At 37.6% G+C, this 19,131-nt stretch overlaps 1 protein-coding gene and 1 long non-coding RNA gene across 4 annotated transcripts in view; both read right to left on the bottom strand.

The window, feature by feature from the left end:
- Positions 1-7,551, bottom strand: part of LOC110463072 — a 15,038-nt gene extending 7,487 nt beyond the window's left edge. The window contains exons 1-2 of the long non-coding RNA XR_002464347.1: positions 6,886-7,551; positions 2,826-2,919 (exon numbers count right to left, since the gene is read on the bottom strand). This is a non-coding gene — a long non-coding RNA (uncharacterized LOC110463072). The remainder of the gene's footprint in view (positions 1-2,825; positions 2,920-6,885) is intronic.
- A 7,481-nt stretch (positions 7,552-15,032) lies between these two features.
- The window catches only part of LOC110463133 (zinc finger CCHC domain-containing protein 7-like), a 10,139-nt gene continuing 6,040 nt past the window's right edge, over positions 15,033-19,131 (bottom strand). For 2 of the 3 annotated variants that reach the window (XM_021517500.1, XM_021517501.1), the window contains 5 exons: positions 18,626-18,793; positions 18,210-18,368; positions 16,848-17,006; positions 15,657-15,815; positions 15,033-15,377 (listed from right to left, as the gene is read on the bottom strand). In XM_021517500.1, the coding sequence (XP_021373175.1) occupies positions 15,326-15,377; positions 15,657-15,815; positions 16,848-17,006; positions 18,210-18,368; positions 18,626-18,793 (697 nt within the window). In that variant the 3' untranslated portion in view covers positions 15,033-15,325. The remainder of the gene's footprint in view (positions 15,378-15,656; positions 15,816-16,847; positions 17,007-18,209; positions 18,369-18,625; positions 18,794-19,131) is intronic. The other variant, XM_021517502.1, reaches the window with a different exon arrangement.

Below are 19,131 nucleotides of genomic sequence, written 5' to 3'. Positions count from 1 at the left end.
ATGCTGGGATCAAGGACTACTATGTTTGTTAAAGTGAATGACTTTGACTTATATTCAAGGTCACAGGGGTCAAATTTGTTTAAAATCTTTAAACAACCGCTTATGAATAACCATGGGTCCCAGGATGTTTATACTTTGCAAGTTGCATCCTGAGATGAAAGGCTATACAATGTGTTCAACATAATGACTTATTTCGACTTTCAATCACAGGGGTGAAATGTTTAAAAAAAAAATAACAGGGTCTTTTGAATGAATTTATCATAAATACTGATATTTTGCCTGTAGCTTTATTTTATATCACTTTTAAGGTTACAAGTGTGAGATTTATACCAGGTGAGCGATGCAGGCCCATTGGGCCTCTTGTCTTATCTTGTATTTGCTGATGACGTATTTTCTTACCTTCCGTACATATCTATACAATTTGTCGGTCCCGGAGAAACTCCTCGCATTTGCAGGATTGAAGTAAATATCTCTTAAATAATCTTCCCAGAAAGGAAGTCTTCCCTGTCGAGTGCCAGACGTTATAATGAGGCTCTTTTGAAGTTTGCCGATTTATATCAGTTTCCATCATCATCATCATCAATCATCATCATCATCATCCAAAATCTCTTCTAAGACATGACGGTTCTTTTTGAGTGCCATCTTGATCGCCCTATGGTCCCCATAACCATCGTCTATGACTTTCTCGTGAACCAATCCGTCTTGTAACTGAAGAATATATCTTATCATAGACCCGTACATTTTGTTGAATAGATCCATGTCTTTTAGTTTCGGTTCGTCTTCGTCTTCATATTCTCATTTCCTTTTACGAGAATCATTTTCTGGACACCAACTCTTTACGTGCCTCTGTAAAACGTGCATGTCTTGGAACAATATCCCGCAGTCGTCACAGGCCGGTATATCTTCTGTTGGTAACTGCCGAGTTTCGTCTTTATTTTGCTGCTGCTGCTGGGAATACGTCCGATCGGTTGTAGTGTCGGTCTCAAAATCTGGTCTTTCAGTCCTTTTATAGGCTGTTCACAAAATACGTCACTGCGCATGCGGGTGTTGCAGGTTTCAAATCGACGACGAGATATCCGTACGGCTTATGGGTGCCCTCTTTGAAATGTCTCATCAGGTGTTGAATATGTTCAAGGTACATCTGTCTGGCAAGAGTCATGACCTGTTGTTTATCGATAGGGTTGTTAAACAATACCAGATACATGTAGTGGCAGTTACGCCTTTGAGTCGGGTCTTTTGTTGTAGTAGAGGTTCTGATTGATGGCAATGACAGACAAGTTTCTGTGGTGGCTTCCCCCGGTAAACAATTCGTTAATGCGAGGGTCCTTGCTTACTGTTGACATTAGATCGTCCAGAATGACAAGGTTTCATATTCCAGGGTTTATGAATGAATCCTGATCTAAATCCAGTGGCATTCCCTGGATACAATCCACGTTCGGTAAAACAGTTTTTTTTGATGACGTCATAGAGAGTTTACCACCGTTTGTATAGCCAAATGATTCGCTGTGGAACTGGTGTTATTTTTGTCAAACAGTTTTGTAGTCAAGTCTTTACAAAGTAAGTCTTCCAACAAGACGTCGGTCCCGACACATTTGCAGTGAAAGGGTGTTGAAAAACAAAGTGCTGCTACTGGGTAACTCCATCTTCATGGTAGGACGGCTGCCTTTCCGGGTATTGCTGCTGCTGCTGGGTAACTCTATCTTCATGGTAGGACGGCTGCCTTTCCGGGTATTGCGGCTGCTGCTGCTGGGTAACTCCATATACATGGTAGGACGGCTGCCTCTCCAGGTATTGCTGCTGCTGCTGGGTAACTCTATCTTCATGGTAGGACGGCTGCCTTTTCGCGTATTGTTGTTGCTGCTGCTGCTGTTGGGTAACTCCATCTTCATGGCCGGACGGCTGCCTTTTCGGGTATTGTTGTTTATGTTGCTGCTGCTGCTGGGTAACTCCATCACCATAGTAGGACGGCTGCCTTTCTGGGTGTTTGTGTCTTACGTGACGTTTCAAATCATGTGGCCAGATATATTCACTCAAATAAGACACTGGTGTTTCATATCGATGTGTTCTCTTCGGTGTCTTCTTCAGAATGAAATTTGATCGGTTTCACTCCCGTATTTATACCCTTTCTATTCACTGTCAGCATTCTCATCATTTAATTGGTTGACACATTTTTTGCATTTTTTTTACCTCAAACATATAATAGATTTTGAAGCATGCGAACGCGTTAAATTTTCCTGAACATAACGGGGCATATAACACCATCTTCTTTATCGTTTCTACAAGAGTTACTGATTAAAGGACCGAGGGTCCTAAGGTGTTCGTACGAAGACAATCAACGCTACTGTCACCAGTAATGGAGCATCACCCGATGGGTCTAAATGAACTATTGGCCGGAAAGATGTTCCTGGATATCGCGGGGACATGTCACTTTATAACGCCAAATATTAGTATGTAAATATTGCACAATATATCCAAATCTTTTGATACAAAAAGGAGCTACAGGTAAATGTTAAGCTGTTGTTATTATTGCGTTGGCATGTCTGATTAAAGGACCGATGGTCCTATGGTGTTCGTACGAAGACAATCAACGCTTCTGTCGCCAGAAACGGAGCATCACCCTATGGGTCCACATTCATTATTGGCCGGAAAGATATTCCTTGATATCGCGGGGACATGTCACTTTATTACACCCTCTTCCCGTTGTGGGCTTGTGACACCGCCCTAATCCAGTACACCCAATTCATGTGTGACAAACACCTCAGACTTTACAACTTATATTACTACATTATTTCAACATGTATGGCTAATAGTTAGTTAATACTTACCTTTTCCAATGCTGATTATCGCTGAGGGTTTAGATCCTACTCGTCCAAGTGTCCGCTTTAGAATGAGCTTGATTTGGTCCTCAATTTATACCTTCTGAAACCATGAATGGAAATCGCATAACTTGATTATTTAAGTGATGATTTTGCAAATTTATTTTGCAATTTTCTTCAATTTGTATTTTATTTTGAAATAATCAGACGCGTTTTTCTTGCCTCCCGAAGTAGAAACTTTCTACCAAGCCCGAGAGTCCAAATGGCAACGTTTAGCTCTACGAAAAGCCACCTACCTAAACCTCTCGACTGAGCAAGCCTTCCTTACACCTCTACCTATTTTGTACGTATACACAGTACATAATATGTCAGGCTAGATATACATGTAAGGTGAATTAATATAGGGATATGGAGAATATACATGATTGCTAAAGGTTTGTCCTTTTAAATAAGCTTTATATGAATAATGATTATGTGATGTGTGAAGGTATTGCATCTATGCTAGGATATAGTTCGTCTTAAGGCTATGCCGTTTACACTAGGTTCACATTGTTGGTCAGCGTAGTTTGTATTTATGAACGTATACAGTATCTTTACCATAGTGATATTGAAAATATACATGGGTTCTGAATGTTTGATGTTTGAAATATGAATCACAAGAATGAGGATAATGTAGGTGTGTGTATATCTCGAGTCTATACTAGTATTTTCTTGGGCAGTTTATTATGCTGTATGGCGGTATCTGTAAACCAGGCATGCTGTGTGACCTACTAAGACTTTTTAGTTCTGTGTTTCATAGTAAGTAGGATACGGAAAAAAATGTTGTACATATATCGTCTTCTCGTTGTTATTTTGTATAATGTTCTAGAAGAACTTATCCGGTTGTAACAGGTTCAACTATTACGTGATGCAATCGTTGCCGTTATAAATAGATGCAGTCAGGAAAAACCCAAATACATCATCGATGAGAACCCCCCTACACTTGTGACGTAATCGATCGGGTGCCACTAGGGAGATGCAAGGGAGGTGGTAAGGATTATATATGGGAGTGCACCGGATGGCCCTGTGCCAGAACCGGTACTTTTTACAAAACTAAACGGTGCCATTTCCGGTTCCGGGACATAACTTTTATTTGCTATCGAATATTTGCAAGCATTTACCGTACCCGAAAGAAATTTTTTAATGTTTGAAGATTGCATGGCTTTTGTTGACTTCCCACAGACGGCGTTTGCTTGAATAACGTTAAAACAATGGTACACTCAGACTTTTCCTTTTAATAATTAATAACGTTTGTGCCAAATCTGGTGTGGGGTCGCTGCTCTTATTCTCCTTAACAATGATCCCGCGACCGTGTTTTTTATCCATGCCACTCCCGAAGCAGGGCTTGTGTCGTTAATGCAATTTGCCTTGCCCTCCTGTCCAACTTGTGCCACAAAGGATCGCGAACAAGTAAATTCTGTGAGATTGGAATTCGAAAACAGACGAAGATATTGCTTTCGATACGGAAGCCACTTAAAATACTCGCTTTATCGTGCTGCCACGTAACATTAGCTGGTGATTAAACGGAACAATTTGTGGGTTTCTGAATCTGATCTGGATATATATCTTGTGCATATTAAATAAAGAATGTTTGTCGAAAATGTTAACAAAACCGTTATTCAAAAAAATTGACAAAAGAAGGGCTAAATATGAACAAATGTTTACATCGATTCAAGACGTCGATGGGATCGGTCCCCAGGCCAGGGCATATCAAAGTCCTTAAAATGGTAGTTGTTCTTTGCTAAACGTTCAGGATTTAGGAAAATCGCAACAATTGGTAAACTAGTTTTTACATGTACTATGATGTGACCTTGTGGTCATTTTCAATGAACAGTCTAAAGTAGGCATTCTACCCGCGTTATAAACATGCATTACACACATAGAGGTACGTAACGACCTAAGCTTTGGACGTAAACACAATAAAAATCAACCAAACCATGCATGCGGATTCTAAAAGAGTCCAACAGCAATAATAAAAGTGTGGTCGAGTGGCACGGTGAACATCCTGGAAATTCCAGGCCCCTAGAGTATGTGATGACTCCCAACTCCTTAAGTAGGGCAAGTTAGTTATTTCTGGTGTGTCGGGTAGACTCCCTACCATAGTGTATATTGTAACATGAAAGCGGAAACATGTAACTGAAATTGAAAGGAGAGGGGAAAGGTTATAGGAGAAGAAAGTTGAAATTAAGTAAATATGGTATATATGGCAAACTTCTTCGATGACATTATTTATCACATGGTATGGAACGTGTACATAGAAGGCTATAGTGCGTGAGTAATAAGTCCCATTAGGGCAATGCTAGTATGCTTTTGTGACTCAATCATTTGATACGACGTTAATTCTGTGCCTGTGGATAGAGTTACATATCAACAGCTTTAATAACACATGTGGTCGACAACACATAGGCCTAATGTTCGGTGTTGTGGTGTGCGTGTTCGAGTCACAGCTTATGCACAGTGAATAATGTCAGCTGAAGTGTATGTGCACATTTATTTGCAACGAAATCCTGTGAAACAAACGAAGCCCGAAACAAACAGTTCATTGTAACAAATTAATGACAAATAATCATTAAATGTTATACTGTCCCTTCTGAAGACAACTTTGAAATATTACCTTATCTTCCCGTTCACGCAGAGACGTATATACTGTATGTCTCTGGTTCATGGAGGTGATTATGTTACACTGTGCATGCATAATCTAATTTGTAAATATTGTGGATAAGCCACGCATGCGCTCATTTCTAGCTTCCCTGTGAACAATATCACGATATGAATCATGAACAAATCTGGTAGGAAAGTTCCTTGTTGGATTATTGCCACCAATTGTTTTGCATTTAATAGTTTTATGAAAGGATAATAAAAAGTGCTAAACAACGTTGTCTGTAATTTATAAATAGAATGAAGACAAGAATTAGTTCAAAATTATGTTGATCCTCTACAAGCAGTGCTGATTTACATAAAACAAGTTGTCACGATTAAATCTCAGATAGAGACTCTCCACTTGTCTGAGTTATTTTGTTTTAATCCATCATTAACCGTGACATTGTCAGACGAGCAGCAACATTTTGGGGTTGTGTTCTTTTCAATAAATCAGTTCTAAGAACGACGTTTTGTACTTTTAGTTTCATTTTGTCTGTATTTCGGAAATTCTATCGTACAGATTTGTATGTCAAAACTTCATGTGAACTTTTTCTCTATTGTTGGCTCGGTATGGTTAGGGATATTTTAGAAAACCTCCATCACTGACGATTGTTTGGAAGAAACAGGCATATTTTATGAGATATTGAAATTTGTTTTTAGTTTGAGGAGGATTAATTGATTAATTGTTCAGATTCTTTAGAAAAGGCATATTATTATATGTCATTATATTTGGTTCAGGGAAATCTACACATGTATTGTGTTAGTGATTTGGAATGTAGAAGGACATTTTATATGAATGTTCTTACAGTAAAGAACAATGTGCAATATCAATGAACCTAGAGTAAGACAGATCATGTTTATTAAATTAAAATGGAATGAGGAGGAATATGAAATGTTTATACATTTGAATTGAGGAGGAATATTTCATGCCAATCAATTAAATCGAGGAGATATATATCATATTGACGTTCTTCGAACAAGGAAGATGATGTCATGCCACGCAAGCAATCCGAAAGTAAGTAAAGTTGACATTTTTCGTGGTTTCGCTTTTTAAACATTTAACAAATTTTGAAGAAGTCAACACCAATGTGACTATGGTAATTTAATTCCCCGATCTGCTACTATCTGAAGTCTCCGGCGATATCTGCTACAAACATTAATGACAAGAGCCACAACATATAGGCCTAATGTTAGGTGTTGTGGTTTGCGTGTCGGAGTTACAGAAAATGCACTGTGAATAATGCCAGCTGAAGTGTATGTGCACATGTATTTGCAACGATATCCTGTGAACCCAACGAAGCCCGAAACAAGCAATTCATTGTAACAAATTGATGACAAATAATTATCAAATGTAATACCGTCCCTTCTGAAGACAACTTTGAAATCTTACCTTTAATGTTTCCCGTCCACGCAGAAACGTATATACCATATGTCTCTGGTTCAGGTTAATGATTCTGTTACACACACTTTGCATGTATAAACTAATTTTTAAAAATTGTGACCATGGATAAGCCACGCATGCGCTGATTTCTAGCTTCCCTGTGAACAATGTCACGATATGAATCATGAAGAAATCTGGTAGGAAAGTTCCTTGTTTGATTATTACCACCAATTATTGTGCATTTAATAGTTTTATGAAAGGATAATAAAAAGTGACTCCTAAAGAACGTTGTCTGTAATTTATAAATAGAACGGAGACCAGAATTATTTTAAAATTTCTTTGATCCTTTACACAAGCAGTGCTGATTTACATAAAACAAGTTGTCACGATTAAATATCTGATGGAGACTCTCCACTTGTCTGAGTTATTTTGTTTTAATCCATCAATTAACCGTGACATTGTCAGACGATATGTTCAATAAATCGGTTCTAAGAACGACTTTCTGTACTTTTAGTTTCATTTTGTTTGTACTTCGGAAAATCTATCGTACAGATTTGTATGTCAAAACTTCATGTGAACTATTTCTCTAATGTTGGCTCGGTATGGTTAGGGATATTTTCGAAAATCTCCATCACTGATGATTGTTTGGAAGAAACAGGCATATTTTATGAGATATTGAAATTTGGTTTTAGAGGAGAAATCATTGAGTGATTGTTCAGATTCTTAAGAATAGGCATATTGTTATATGAAATTATATTTGGTTCACGGAAATCTACACATGTATTGTGTAAGTGATTTTGGAATGTAGAAGGACATTTTATGTGCATGTCCTCGCAGTGAAGAACAATGAGCAATATCAATGAACCTAAGTAAGAAAGAGCATGTTTATTAAATTAAATTGGAATGAGGGGGAATATAAAAAATATAAATGCATTTGAATTGAGGAGGTATATTTCATGCCAATCTATCAAATCGAGAAGATATATATCATAATGATGTTCTTCGAAGAAGGAATATTATTTTATGCCAAGTAAGCAATCCGAAAGTAAGTCAAGTTGACATTTTTCGTGGTTTTGAATTTTAAACATTTAACAAATTTTGAAGAAGACAACACCAATGTGACTATGGTAATTTATTTCCCCGAGCTGCTACTATCTGAAGTCTCTGGCGATATTTGCTACAAACATTTATGACAAGAGCCACAGCGGATAGGCCTTATGTTAGGTGTTGTGGTGTGCGTGTTCGTGTGGCAACATATGTTCTGTCAACAATATCAGCAGAAGCGTCTGCACAAGATTTGCAATAAAATCCTTTGACACACAATGCCCGAAATGAGCCATTTATCGTAACAAATAAGTGACAAATTATTATTAAAAGCAGGCTATACTGTCCCAAAAAGTAAATCCAAATAAAATAAATAAATTCTCATTCTGAAGACCACTTTGAAATTTTACCTTTAACGTTCCAGTCCACGGAAGTGATTTAGTTTGATGCACTGTGCATGTATCAGCTACTAATTTCTGAATAAAGACTGAAAGTTATACACGGTATAACGTGGACAAGTCGCGCATGCGCTGAATTCTAGCTTCCCTTTGAACAATATCACGATGTAAATTATGAGCAAATCTGGTATGAAAGTTACTTGTTGGAATATTCCCAACAATTATTGTGCACTTGTACACTTTATTTATTTTACAACAATTATGAAACAAGTTATTTAACTTATTTAAATCACACTTGTTGGCCTAGATGTTAGCGCGCGGGGGTATTGATGTGGGAGGAAAGTACCCAGAGGAAACCCATGTGGTCGGGCAGGTGACTCAATACCTTTCAAGTCCGACCAGGAAAACCGAACCCCAGTCGCCTTTGTGAAAGGCAAGTGCGCATTCCATTGCGCTTGGTGACAACACAATATTGTGCATTTAATAGTTTTATGAAAGGATAAAAAAAAAATCCTGAGAGAGGTGCCGTTTGGCCGAAAATTTCTATTTACTGTTTTTGAAAACGAGTTTTCTCAATTAAGTTAATGGGAAAGAAACAATCTTAACCTTTTATCAAGGTCACAAGGGTCAAATTTGTTAAAACACTCAAACGGCTTTTCCTGAAACACAAACAGCCTTAATCCATGATGTATTTCAAGCAGCTTGTTGTAGCAATGAGTGCCTTAAAGTATTAGAAAAGACGTGACTTGACCAATATTCAAAATCAGTATTCAAGGTCTCATGGGTCAAGAGATTTTCTAAAAATAAAAAAGATCGAGAACCATAATTGATGCCTAGCAGTTTGCTACAAGGTTTGGGTATATTTACCGATATTTGTTTAAACACTTGAATCGCTTAATAGGAAGCATAAAATTGCTTCCAGTCATGGTGTATGACTTTTAGCTGATTGGCTATGAGTATTTCAATATAAAGGAAAAGGAATTACTATGACCATTATCAAAGGCTACGAGGGTCAAATTTGTTAAGATACTCAAAGAGCTTTTCTGAAATAAACAGGCCTGTAGTGATGATGTACTGTAGTCAGTGATTTGCTGGCGATGTGTGCCACAAACTTTTAGAAGAAAAATAACCTGGACTTATGTTTAAGGTCACAGAGGTCAAATCAGTAAAACTCTCAAATGGCATCTACTAAAGAACCAAGAGACCTAATGCATGATATATACCATGTAGCTTGCTTGCCTGGAGTACTAAAACTTTTCATTTCATTTCAACAACTTTTATTCAAGATGGTTTATATGAATACGATTGAACAACAAGAAACGCCTATGTCATTTCTGTTCTGTAAAAGATGTACAGATGCATTTGTATGCAACAGTTTTGTAATCAATAGTGAAATAAAAAAAATGGGGGGGGGGGGGGGGGGGGAACTGATATACAGAAAGACATCAAAAGGCAAGTTAATAGTTAAGGGGAGATGACTCCATAATTAATTGAAGAAATGACGTGGAAATTCCAAATCCTCACAAATTGACTTGTACAGGGTCATATTTCATAACACAAACCACAAACATACTTGTAGACACACTACATTCATAATCACTGAGGCTCTTTACATAATACAATTATAGGGTAACAGTAAAGTACTGATAATTACATGACATCTCCTTTCTTTTTTTTTAATTATTGATAGAAAATTATTATTACTGCAAATAAAGTTAACAGTAAAGTACTGATAATTATGAAATATCAATTCACTTTAAAAGTTATTGGGATTGTAGGTACATGTATATGAACATTTGATACCACTTAAGATTTAAACAATTATTTTAACTGTATCTTGACTTTGTGATTTTGTTTTTATAGTTCATACAGTCCATAAGAATATTGTCTGATGCGATATAACGAACAAAACACAAAGTAGAATTAAAATAATAAAAGTTAACTGTTTAAGCAAATATTTGTTAACACTTATTAATGCATATATCCGAGTCCTAAATTGATATAAGTTCAACTGTTAACCGTTATTTCAAGTCAATTATTACTTGAACCGACTCAGCTTCCTCAATTCGCTTCCTGATCGTGTCCTGCACGCCTCGTTCGGGGTTGGCGGTTCAAATGACTGCGACTTGAGATCACAAGTTTTGTTTGAGTTTGTCGCGACACATTTGCTAGAATCTGGATTTGAACTTGGCACCATGATCTCGGGTTCGCAGTCTATATCCTCCTTTGGCTTAATGGGTATTGACTTGGTTGGTTTCAGGTGTACCCTGTTCCTTCTAAATTGTCTCCCATTACCAGTCTCCACTTATAGGATCTGGGCGCTTGATGTGTTTGTACTTGTAAATGAACCGTGCTGCCATTCTTTGTTGTTGCCCGTTTTCATCATCACCATACCATTCTCTTTTTGACCATTTGTGGATACGTCTGCTGAAATGATTGCGTTGTTGCGACTGTCTTAATTTCAAATTTTCTCGAATCTCATCCGAAACTTGAGGCTTCAATAGAGGTAGAGTTGTTGGTAATGTTGTCTTAAGCCTTCGTCCCAGAAACATTTGTGCTGGTATCAATCCAATTTCATCGATAGGACTGTTTCTGTAGTCAAAGATAGCTGGATATGGATTGTCCGCCTTCTTTAACAGTTTTTTTAACTGTTTGCACCATTTTCTCCACCTGTCCATTGGATTGTGGGTTATGAGGGCTGGTGGTTACGTGTTCAAATCCATAATCTTTCGAAAATTTTAAGAATTCTCTGCTGGCGAATTGTGGTCCATTATCACTGATAACTTGGTTCGGACTTCCTTATTTGGACATCTGACTCTTTGCATGTTTTATAACAGCATTACTATTCAAGTTCTCCAGTTCTGCTATTTCCGGCCATTTCGAGAAGAAATCACCTGTCAGCAGATAGTGTTTTCCATTCATTTCATTTTCAAGTCCATAGCTTATTTTGACCAAGGTCGATTTGGTATCTCGTGCGACACCACAGGCTCCTTTGGATTTCTTTTTGCGTGTTTGGCACAAATACTACATTTTGCAACCTTCTCCTCCATGTTGGATTCCATGCCTAGCCAAAATAACACTTCCCTCGCACGCGCTTTACATTTGACTATACCGAAGTGCAATTCATGTATACATTCGAGCATTTCCTTTCGGAGATCTTTAGGTACATGTATGATCAGTTTTGGTCCTTTGAACATCAATCACTCAATACAGGAGATCTCGTTTCTGTAGTTCCAATAGGGTCTGATTTCTTCCTTTGTTTCTTGCCATCCCTTTAAACTTTGTCGTTTCAACTCCTCCATTTCAGCGTCATTTTCGGTGGTTGCCTTGATCACTCTATACTTCTCAGGGGACACCGGTACATATGACAACAGGCAGATTCCATTACCAGTAAGATCCTCCACCAGAGTTTCTGTCGTTTCCTCCAAGTAACCTCGACAGCATGTCTGCTACGATCATCTGCTTTCCTGGTTTGTAGACCATTTCCAAATCATACTTTTGAAGAGAGAGTAGTAATTTCTGAAGACGAGCAGGTACCTGGTGCATTGATTTCTTGAAAATGCATTGTAGAGGTTTGTGATTGGACTCTACTCTTAACTTTCCTCCCGTACAGATATTGACGGAATTTTATGCATCCATACACGATAGCTAATGTCTCTTTTTCAATTTGAGAGTAGCGTTCCTGAGTGGGAGTTAAGGCCCTTGAGACATATGCGATAGGTTTGTCGTCTTGTATGTTTGCTGCACCCATACCTTTTGAGCTGCTATCAACAGTTAATGTGATTGGCTTTCGTGGGTCAAAAAATGTCAAAACTGGGGCCTCTGTCACCATGGTTTTCATAGTTTTAAAACTTTCTTTCTGTTGATATTGCTATTCCAAGGGTGTGTTCTTCCCGAGAAGATTTCTCAACGGCGCAGATACCTCTGACGAGTTGGGTATACATTTAACAAGATACTGCACAAATCCTAGGAATGACATCAGTTCCTTCTTTTCATCTCCTGGACTGCTCTGACCTTCAGGATATGGTTTAAGACCATCCTTACTGTGAACATGACCCACATACGTCACTTCCTGTCTGCCAAACTGACATTTTTCAGCATTCAATCTGAGGTTATATGTCTTTGCTTTTTCTAGCACTGCTATTATTCTCTGATCGTGTTGCTCAATGGTTTTCCCCATATAAGAATGTCGTTAACTATGGTCTCTGCCCCGGCGATATCCTCCACCATGTTCGACATTACTTACTGGTTGACCTCTGGAGCAGAATTTAACCCAAAAGGCATTCATTCTCAAGTATCTATACCGTCTAAACGGTGTGTTAAATGTGCAGAGTTTTAAGCTAGGCTCATCCAACTGTAACTGCCAAAATCCGGACGTTGCATCAAGTTTGCTGAAATGATTTCGTCGATGGTGAGCATGGGGTAATGGTGACGTTTAATAGCCTTATTCAGGTCCCTCGGGGCCAAAAAAATCCTGATTTTTCCATTTGGTTTGGTAACAGTGGTCATACTATTGACCCAGTTTGTTGGTCACGTCTCGCGTACTATCATGTCATTTTGTTCCATGCGCGTCAGTTCATCTTTAACTTTGTCTCTGATTGCCACTGGCAATTTCCTCGCCGGGGGAATAACAGGTTGAACACTACTGTCTATGTGAATTGTATGCTTTCCTGGGAGACAGACTAATCCTTTGAATAGATCTTTGTAATCTTCGCAGAGCTGTTGATAATCTGTTGGGCTGTTATCCGCGCTAGTTGAATCACTCCCAGCGTTCACACGGAACATACGTTTTACTAAACTAACTTCGAGGCAACTACCTGCACCAAGTATTGTAGGGGCTGTTTTATCAATGACTTGAAACTTTAGTTTCTTACATGTATTCTGGTCAGGAGAAAACACAGTTAAGTCTCACAGTTCCAATAGGCTTTATTGCATGTTCACTATATGATCTTAGTTTTGAGTGTTTTCTCAAGTAGGGTATATGTACTGACCTTTAACCTCTGTAGTGTCTGGCAACTGATGACATTACATCTGACACCTGTGTCTACGTGCATCTGTACTTGATGACCTTGTACTTGTCATTGTACTGTCCAATCATCAATATATGATCGACGATGGCATCTGTGGTGCGCGATGTCGTCCGCTTCTGACACCATGTCATTTTTAATAACACAAACCACGTTTTCCCAGGAGTGGAACTGGACCCTAGAGCCAATCGTAGTAGCATGAGTGTAATAGTCTCTATGCCTTGCAATAGTGGCAGTTTGAAATGTTGACTTGTGTTAATTTTGAGAGTAAGTTGTTTATACGGTTATAGGTTTGTATAGGTGTCCTGTTTCGACGGGACACCACTGTCTTGATTTGAGGACGGTATGTTTCTCAACAGCTAGTAACAAAATTGAGCTCCGTATGACCAATGTATATACATGGACTGTAGATAAGATGACATATAAAGCATTCAATTCGGTAACAAGACATTACATGTTATAATATTGGTAGATCTATTTTTATGAATGCATCAGCCTTAATGCCCTATTACAAACTAAGATAAAGTTGGTCTATATCCTTTCAATAACTAAATTTTAGTTCAATATATCTTGAAATATGTACCGATATTTGATTGGTGGTTTTATAGACGTCTCTATTCCGTTGAAATATACAGCGACCATGCCATCTTTTTGAACCTTAGAGACTTATCAATACATCAAAATATGTTGTTTTTGTGTCGTGTTCTGGTGAACTACAAACATCTGTTCATTTTTTCGAAGTATTTGTTAAAGTTTTTTTGTGTATTTTTCCTGATCTTTTATGTCAAATGTCTGCTTTGTAAGCATACAAAAGGCCATATCTCTGTTAAAAATGCGTGTATATTTTCAAAGTACCAACTTATTCAAGTTATGTTTTTATCAAGTTATTATTACCAGGATTTATCATATTTCTACAAGTAAATCATCAGGAAAGTAATGACAAGGACAACAACGATACATGACGGATGATACAGGGTATACCATAATAGTATCCGTCGGTAACAGTCTTAGGTAAATATATATAAATATATAAATGATTAACAAACTGTTAACGTCAAAGCCTGTTTAAATAATTTAAATTTATCATATGTTTTCATATTTTAACTCAAAAATATATTCCTTTGGGCAGAAAATAATTTTAGGTCGAATCCAGTTAGCATTAATGTGTTTTACTTTTGTCATGCTTATTACGTGTTTATATGACTGTATATCGTGAAAATCTTAATCCTTTTAAGTCTCACAATCTTACACTCGAAATTCCTCTTGGCGTCTATTGCCGATCTGTTGTCCAAGGGACTGCACTATCTTCTTTTATACATTATATATCAGCTTGCCCTAGTGATCTTTCAAACCAATATGGTTATAAGCCGTGCAGTCGTTTGGAAGGAGGAAAGTATTTAAATAAGCTGCCCTAAATTCACATTTCAGGCCCCTCCCCGGCAACATGTACATAATTCATTTAACAAACTATAATCACCTTGCGCAAGTTATGATACAAACTAAAGATAGTAACAGGTCGTTCAGGTGGAATAGATTTTTTGAAAATGAAAATTGTCTATTTTTTTCCTAAACCGGGTCTATGTTTTGCTACGTCCCTCCCACCCAGGAGTCATTTAAACTTCATTTGTAGACAATATGATTACTTTGCCCAAGTTGTCTTTCAGACAAAATATGATCAAACAAAATGTTCAGTCCTTTAGGAGATGCAGTCTTTTTAATTGCTGAATTTCACCATTTTCCTCTTTTTGCCCTATCCCTCAGCCCCCAGGAGCAGTCCAAATTCCATTTGACACAATGCTATTCTGAAGTCCAAGGATGAATAAAAAGACTGATTCGGGGGCAAAAAACGGCCGATACCACGCAGATTCTGTCAAGAATTGTTGAATAAGCTGATTTTGCCAGACGTTTCGGATCCTGATATTCAAGCAAGATGTTGTACTTATCAAGGTGAATTAGACAGTAATCAACCCAATGGCCTAGTTATCTGAATGTATAGCAATCAGTCTCAGAACGACGACGTTTCGCACAGTTTCTACAATAAAACAAACGAAATTTATTATTTAGAATTTAGAAAATATTGAAGTCCAGAACACATCAACAATCTGTTGGTTAGTGATGCTTATGATTTTAACTTTTTTTAAAGTATATACATTAAAAAGAGGTTGCATTAATTCGATCATATAATAGTTGACGTGAAATATTGACACATTTACGTCTTAATCGACAATAAACAAAGTTTGACCAAAGTCATCACATTGTAGAATAAGTTGATTTTGCAAGACGTTTGAGATCTAAAACCATGGTGACCTACCTAGGACAGTCCTCAGCCCAGTGACCGTAACCTTCACACCGGAAACATTGTGTGTTTGGACAGTTATCCATGCTGTGTCCTAGCTGTCCACACATAACACATGCGATCTTAAAGTGGTCGGGTTTGCGTTGACCAAAATGGCGACTTGTTGTGTAGTCACTACAATAACAAAAATGGATCAATTAGAATATAGGAAAAATTGAAAATAGTCACATTCATGTGGGTTGACGATAATTCTGATTGTTATTTTGCCCAAAGACAAGTGAACTTATTTCCCATAGCCCGGCGTCCGTCATATTTGACTTTTATGGTTTCAAGATGGCAGCCATTGACTCTGATTGGCAGTGACAATATTGGATATCAACTGAGTTTAATGGAGTCGTTAATACCATGCGGAAGTGATACATAGGGATATATAATATACCTTTTATTAAAAGCGGAGGAGGGGATGTATAAGTAAGCATATGGCCTATGGATATAAGTCGTTTTAGCTCACAGGCTTGGTATAATGAGTACTTTTAAGGGTTCGTTAAATAAATTTCATATGATTAAGGAAGTCCATATAATACCTTCTTAAATATTGAATTAATTTGATCACTATACAAATGTATTAGGTCGCTGTACAAGTATATCATTAAATGTATTAAAGCCCACCTGAATATTTAAAACAGGATTTGGCAATAACAGTTTGTTAATCAATTACCTAAAATAGGTTGTAGGGTAAATTAAGATGGACGCTCTAACCAACTATGCTACCTGGTTGGCGGCGAATGACCTAGTCCAGTTCCACTACATTTACATGATTGTACTTATCTTTGTTAAGGCCTGTGAGTCATGCAGTGGTGAGTCTTTTTGCTAAATAATTGACTATTAGTGTTTATAGCATATTGCTTACTGTATCAGGTGTTCTGTCTGTATACTTTGTGCAGGTTTATATACAATGTAGTGGCCTCGCATTGCACTTGATCTTTGCAATACTGTGCGAGTCTCTGTTGCAGGTGATACGTAATATGAGAGTAGTACCTCTTATGAGGTTTAAGGGTTGATAGTCTTTTTAAACGTATATTCATTGAAAGATGTTCCATTAATAATATCATATAATATTTGACATGAAATATTGGCCAAAAGCATTGCATTATAGAATAAGTTGATTTTGGAAGACATTTAAGATCTTAAACCATGGTGACCTACCTAGGACAGTCTTCAGCCCAGTGACCGTAACCATCACACTGGAAACATTGTGTGTTTGGACAGTTATCCATCCTGTGTCCTAGCTGTCCACACATAACACACCCAATCTCAGATTGGTCAGGTCTGCGTTGACCGAAATGGCGACGTGTTGTGTAGCCACTACAACAGAAAAATTGATCGAAGCTCAAAACATATAAACAAACTTGTTGGTTGATGATTTTTCTGTTATTCTGCCCAAAGACAGGTGAACCTATTCGTCATAGCTTAGCGTACGTCATATTTCCAATTTTCAACTTTTGCTTTTTTTGGTTTCAAGATGGCTGCCATGGCCTCTGATTGGCTGAGATAATATTGATATCTATTGCGTTTAATGGGGTCGACTATGTTGATACCTTGAGTCATGGTATCTGGTTAGTAGCGTCAAGAGATGGATTCCATCAAAGTGTGCCTAAAATTGACTAGATTTCCTTTCAAAATCAGATGCTTGAAATATAAAGAAAAGTTCGAACGATTTTCGAAAAACGGAATCACATCGAGTAACCATATTTTGCTAGTGGCTCCCAGGGATTGATTCCAACCAATTTTGTAATTAAGATAACAAAGATCTACAATCAAAATGTCTTTGACCTACTTTTCAAGATCACAGGAGTCAAATATGTCGCAAATGTCTAATGACTTATTCTGAAGAACCAAAACCCCAAGGGTCAATATACAAGAAACTTTATTTAACGTCGCATAAAGGTGAACAAGGAACATAAGCTCTCGAGAGCTATTATGGCGACAAACATATGTAAAATAACAATAACACAATATATTACAAGTAAAGGGAGATAATCACATATATTAATACAAACAACAGTAATAATCATCACAGAAAAAGAAAGTATCCATATCCCAGGTTGCTAAGTGATTGGGAGTCCCCTACCTACAAAGGCCCCCGGGATATGACCCTTAAAACAATAAAATAGAATTAAAACATATACAAATGAAATAAGACAATAAAAGTATCACACAATTCAAAATGTCAGGTGGCAGAGGAAACCAGGGCACGGTATGAAGTATCAATCTTTACAGATTTTGCAAAGGCAGATGGGGCCATCCAGGAATGGACCAGCCTCCTGAATTCTTTGAAGTTTTCAACTTTTCTAAGGTCATTTGGGAGACTGTTCCACACCCGGGCGGCCTCAAAAGCAAACGATTTATGTCCATACTTTACAGTGTTGATCCTGGGCACCTCTGCAGTATTTTCTTTCATAAAGTCATAATTAGACATCTTAATATTTACAAGATAATTAATATATTCAGGATTCAGATTACATTGACATTTCAAGACATTTTCGATCCTAAACCTTGCTTACAAACCTTGAACAGTCGTCAGCCCAGTGACCGTATCCTCCGCATCGGAAACATTTTGTCTTTTGACATTTATCACCAAAATGGCCTAACTTCCCACATGTAAAGCACACCAGCTCGGAACATTCGGGGCTGCGATGACCATACTGGCCACATTTCGTACAGAATCTTCAATAAAAAAAAAAAAAAAACGAATTAAATAGTTTGTAGGAAAGCAGAGCAAATTTATTATTCCGTTGGTTGAATATTTCGAACGGGTACACAAGTAGTTTGTTTTTCAATTAATAAGGTTATGTTTAAGTTGACGTTAAATAATTAGACAATTACATCTAAATCTACAATTATTCATTTTTGATCATGAGTTTTAGAATAAATGTATGTTGATACATGCATGACGTTTAGGATCTGCAGCCATGCTCACAGACCTTACAGACCTGGGACAGTCCTCAGCCCAGTGATCGTAACCTCCGCAACGGAAACACTCTCTTTTCGGACAGCTATCCATCCAATGACCTCGCTTTCCACAAATAAAACACCGAGTATCAAATCGGTCGTGATTGCGTCGATCATACTGGCTGTTTTGCGGGCTGTATCTACAACAAAAAATATAAGAAATTATTTAATAATTGAACTAGAAACAAATTAATAGTTTCATAGCCAAACCTTTTTGTCACCCGCCCGATCAAAAGGCTCTAGTGATATTTTGCCATTCGTTTATCATCGTTCGTTAACAATTGATATATGTCAGTTTGGCTGCTTTCTTTTCACCAAAATCTCTGGTTTCAACGTCACGCTAATCTGATTCATGGACATGTCCCAAACAAAATGTGATTGACAGCACTCCTACTTCAATGGGATTCAACTTAAATAATAAAAAGGGGGAGCTGACCCTGAGGAGGGGTTGGGTCAAAGCGTGTGTGTGGGGGCGGGG

Source organism: Mizuhopecten yessoensis, unplaced genomic scaffold (genome assembly GCF_002113885.1).
Source record: "Mizuhopecten yessoensis strain PY_sf001 unplaced genomic scaffold, ASM211388v2 scaffold10867, whole genome shotgun sequence".
NCBI classification, from domain to species: Eukaryota; Metazoa; Mollusca; class Bivalvia; order Pectinida; family Pectinidae; genus Mizuhopecten; species Mizuhopecten yessoensis.
The sequence above is the reverse complement of the archived record's forward strand: the minus strand, read 5'-3'. Positions and strand labels throughout refer to the sequence as shown.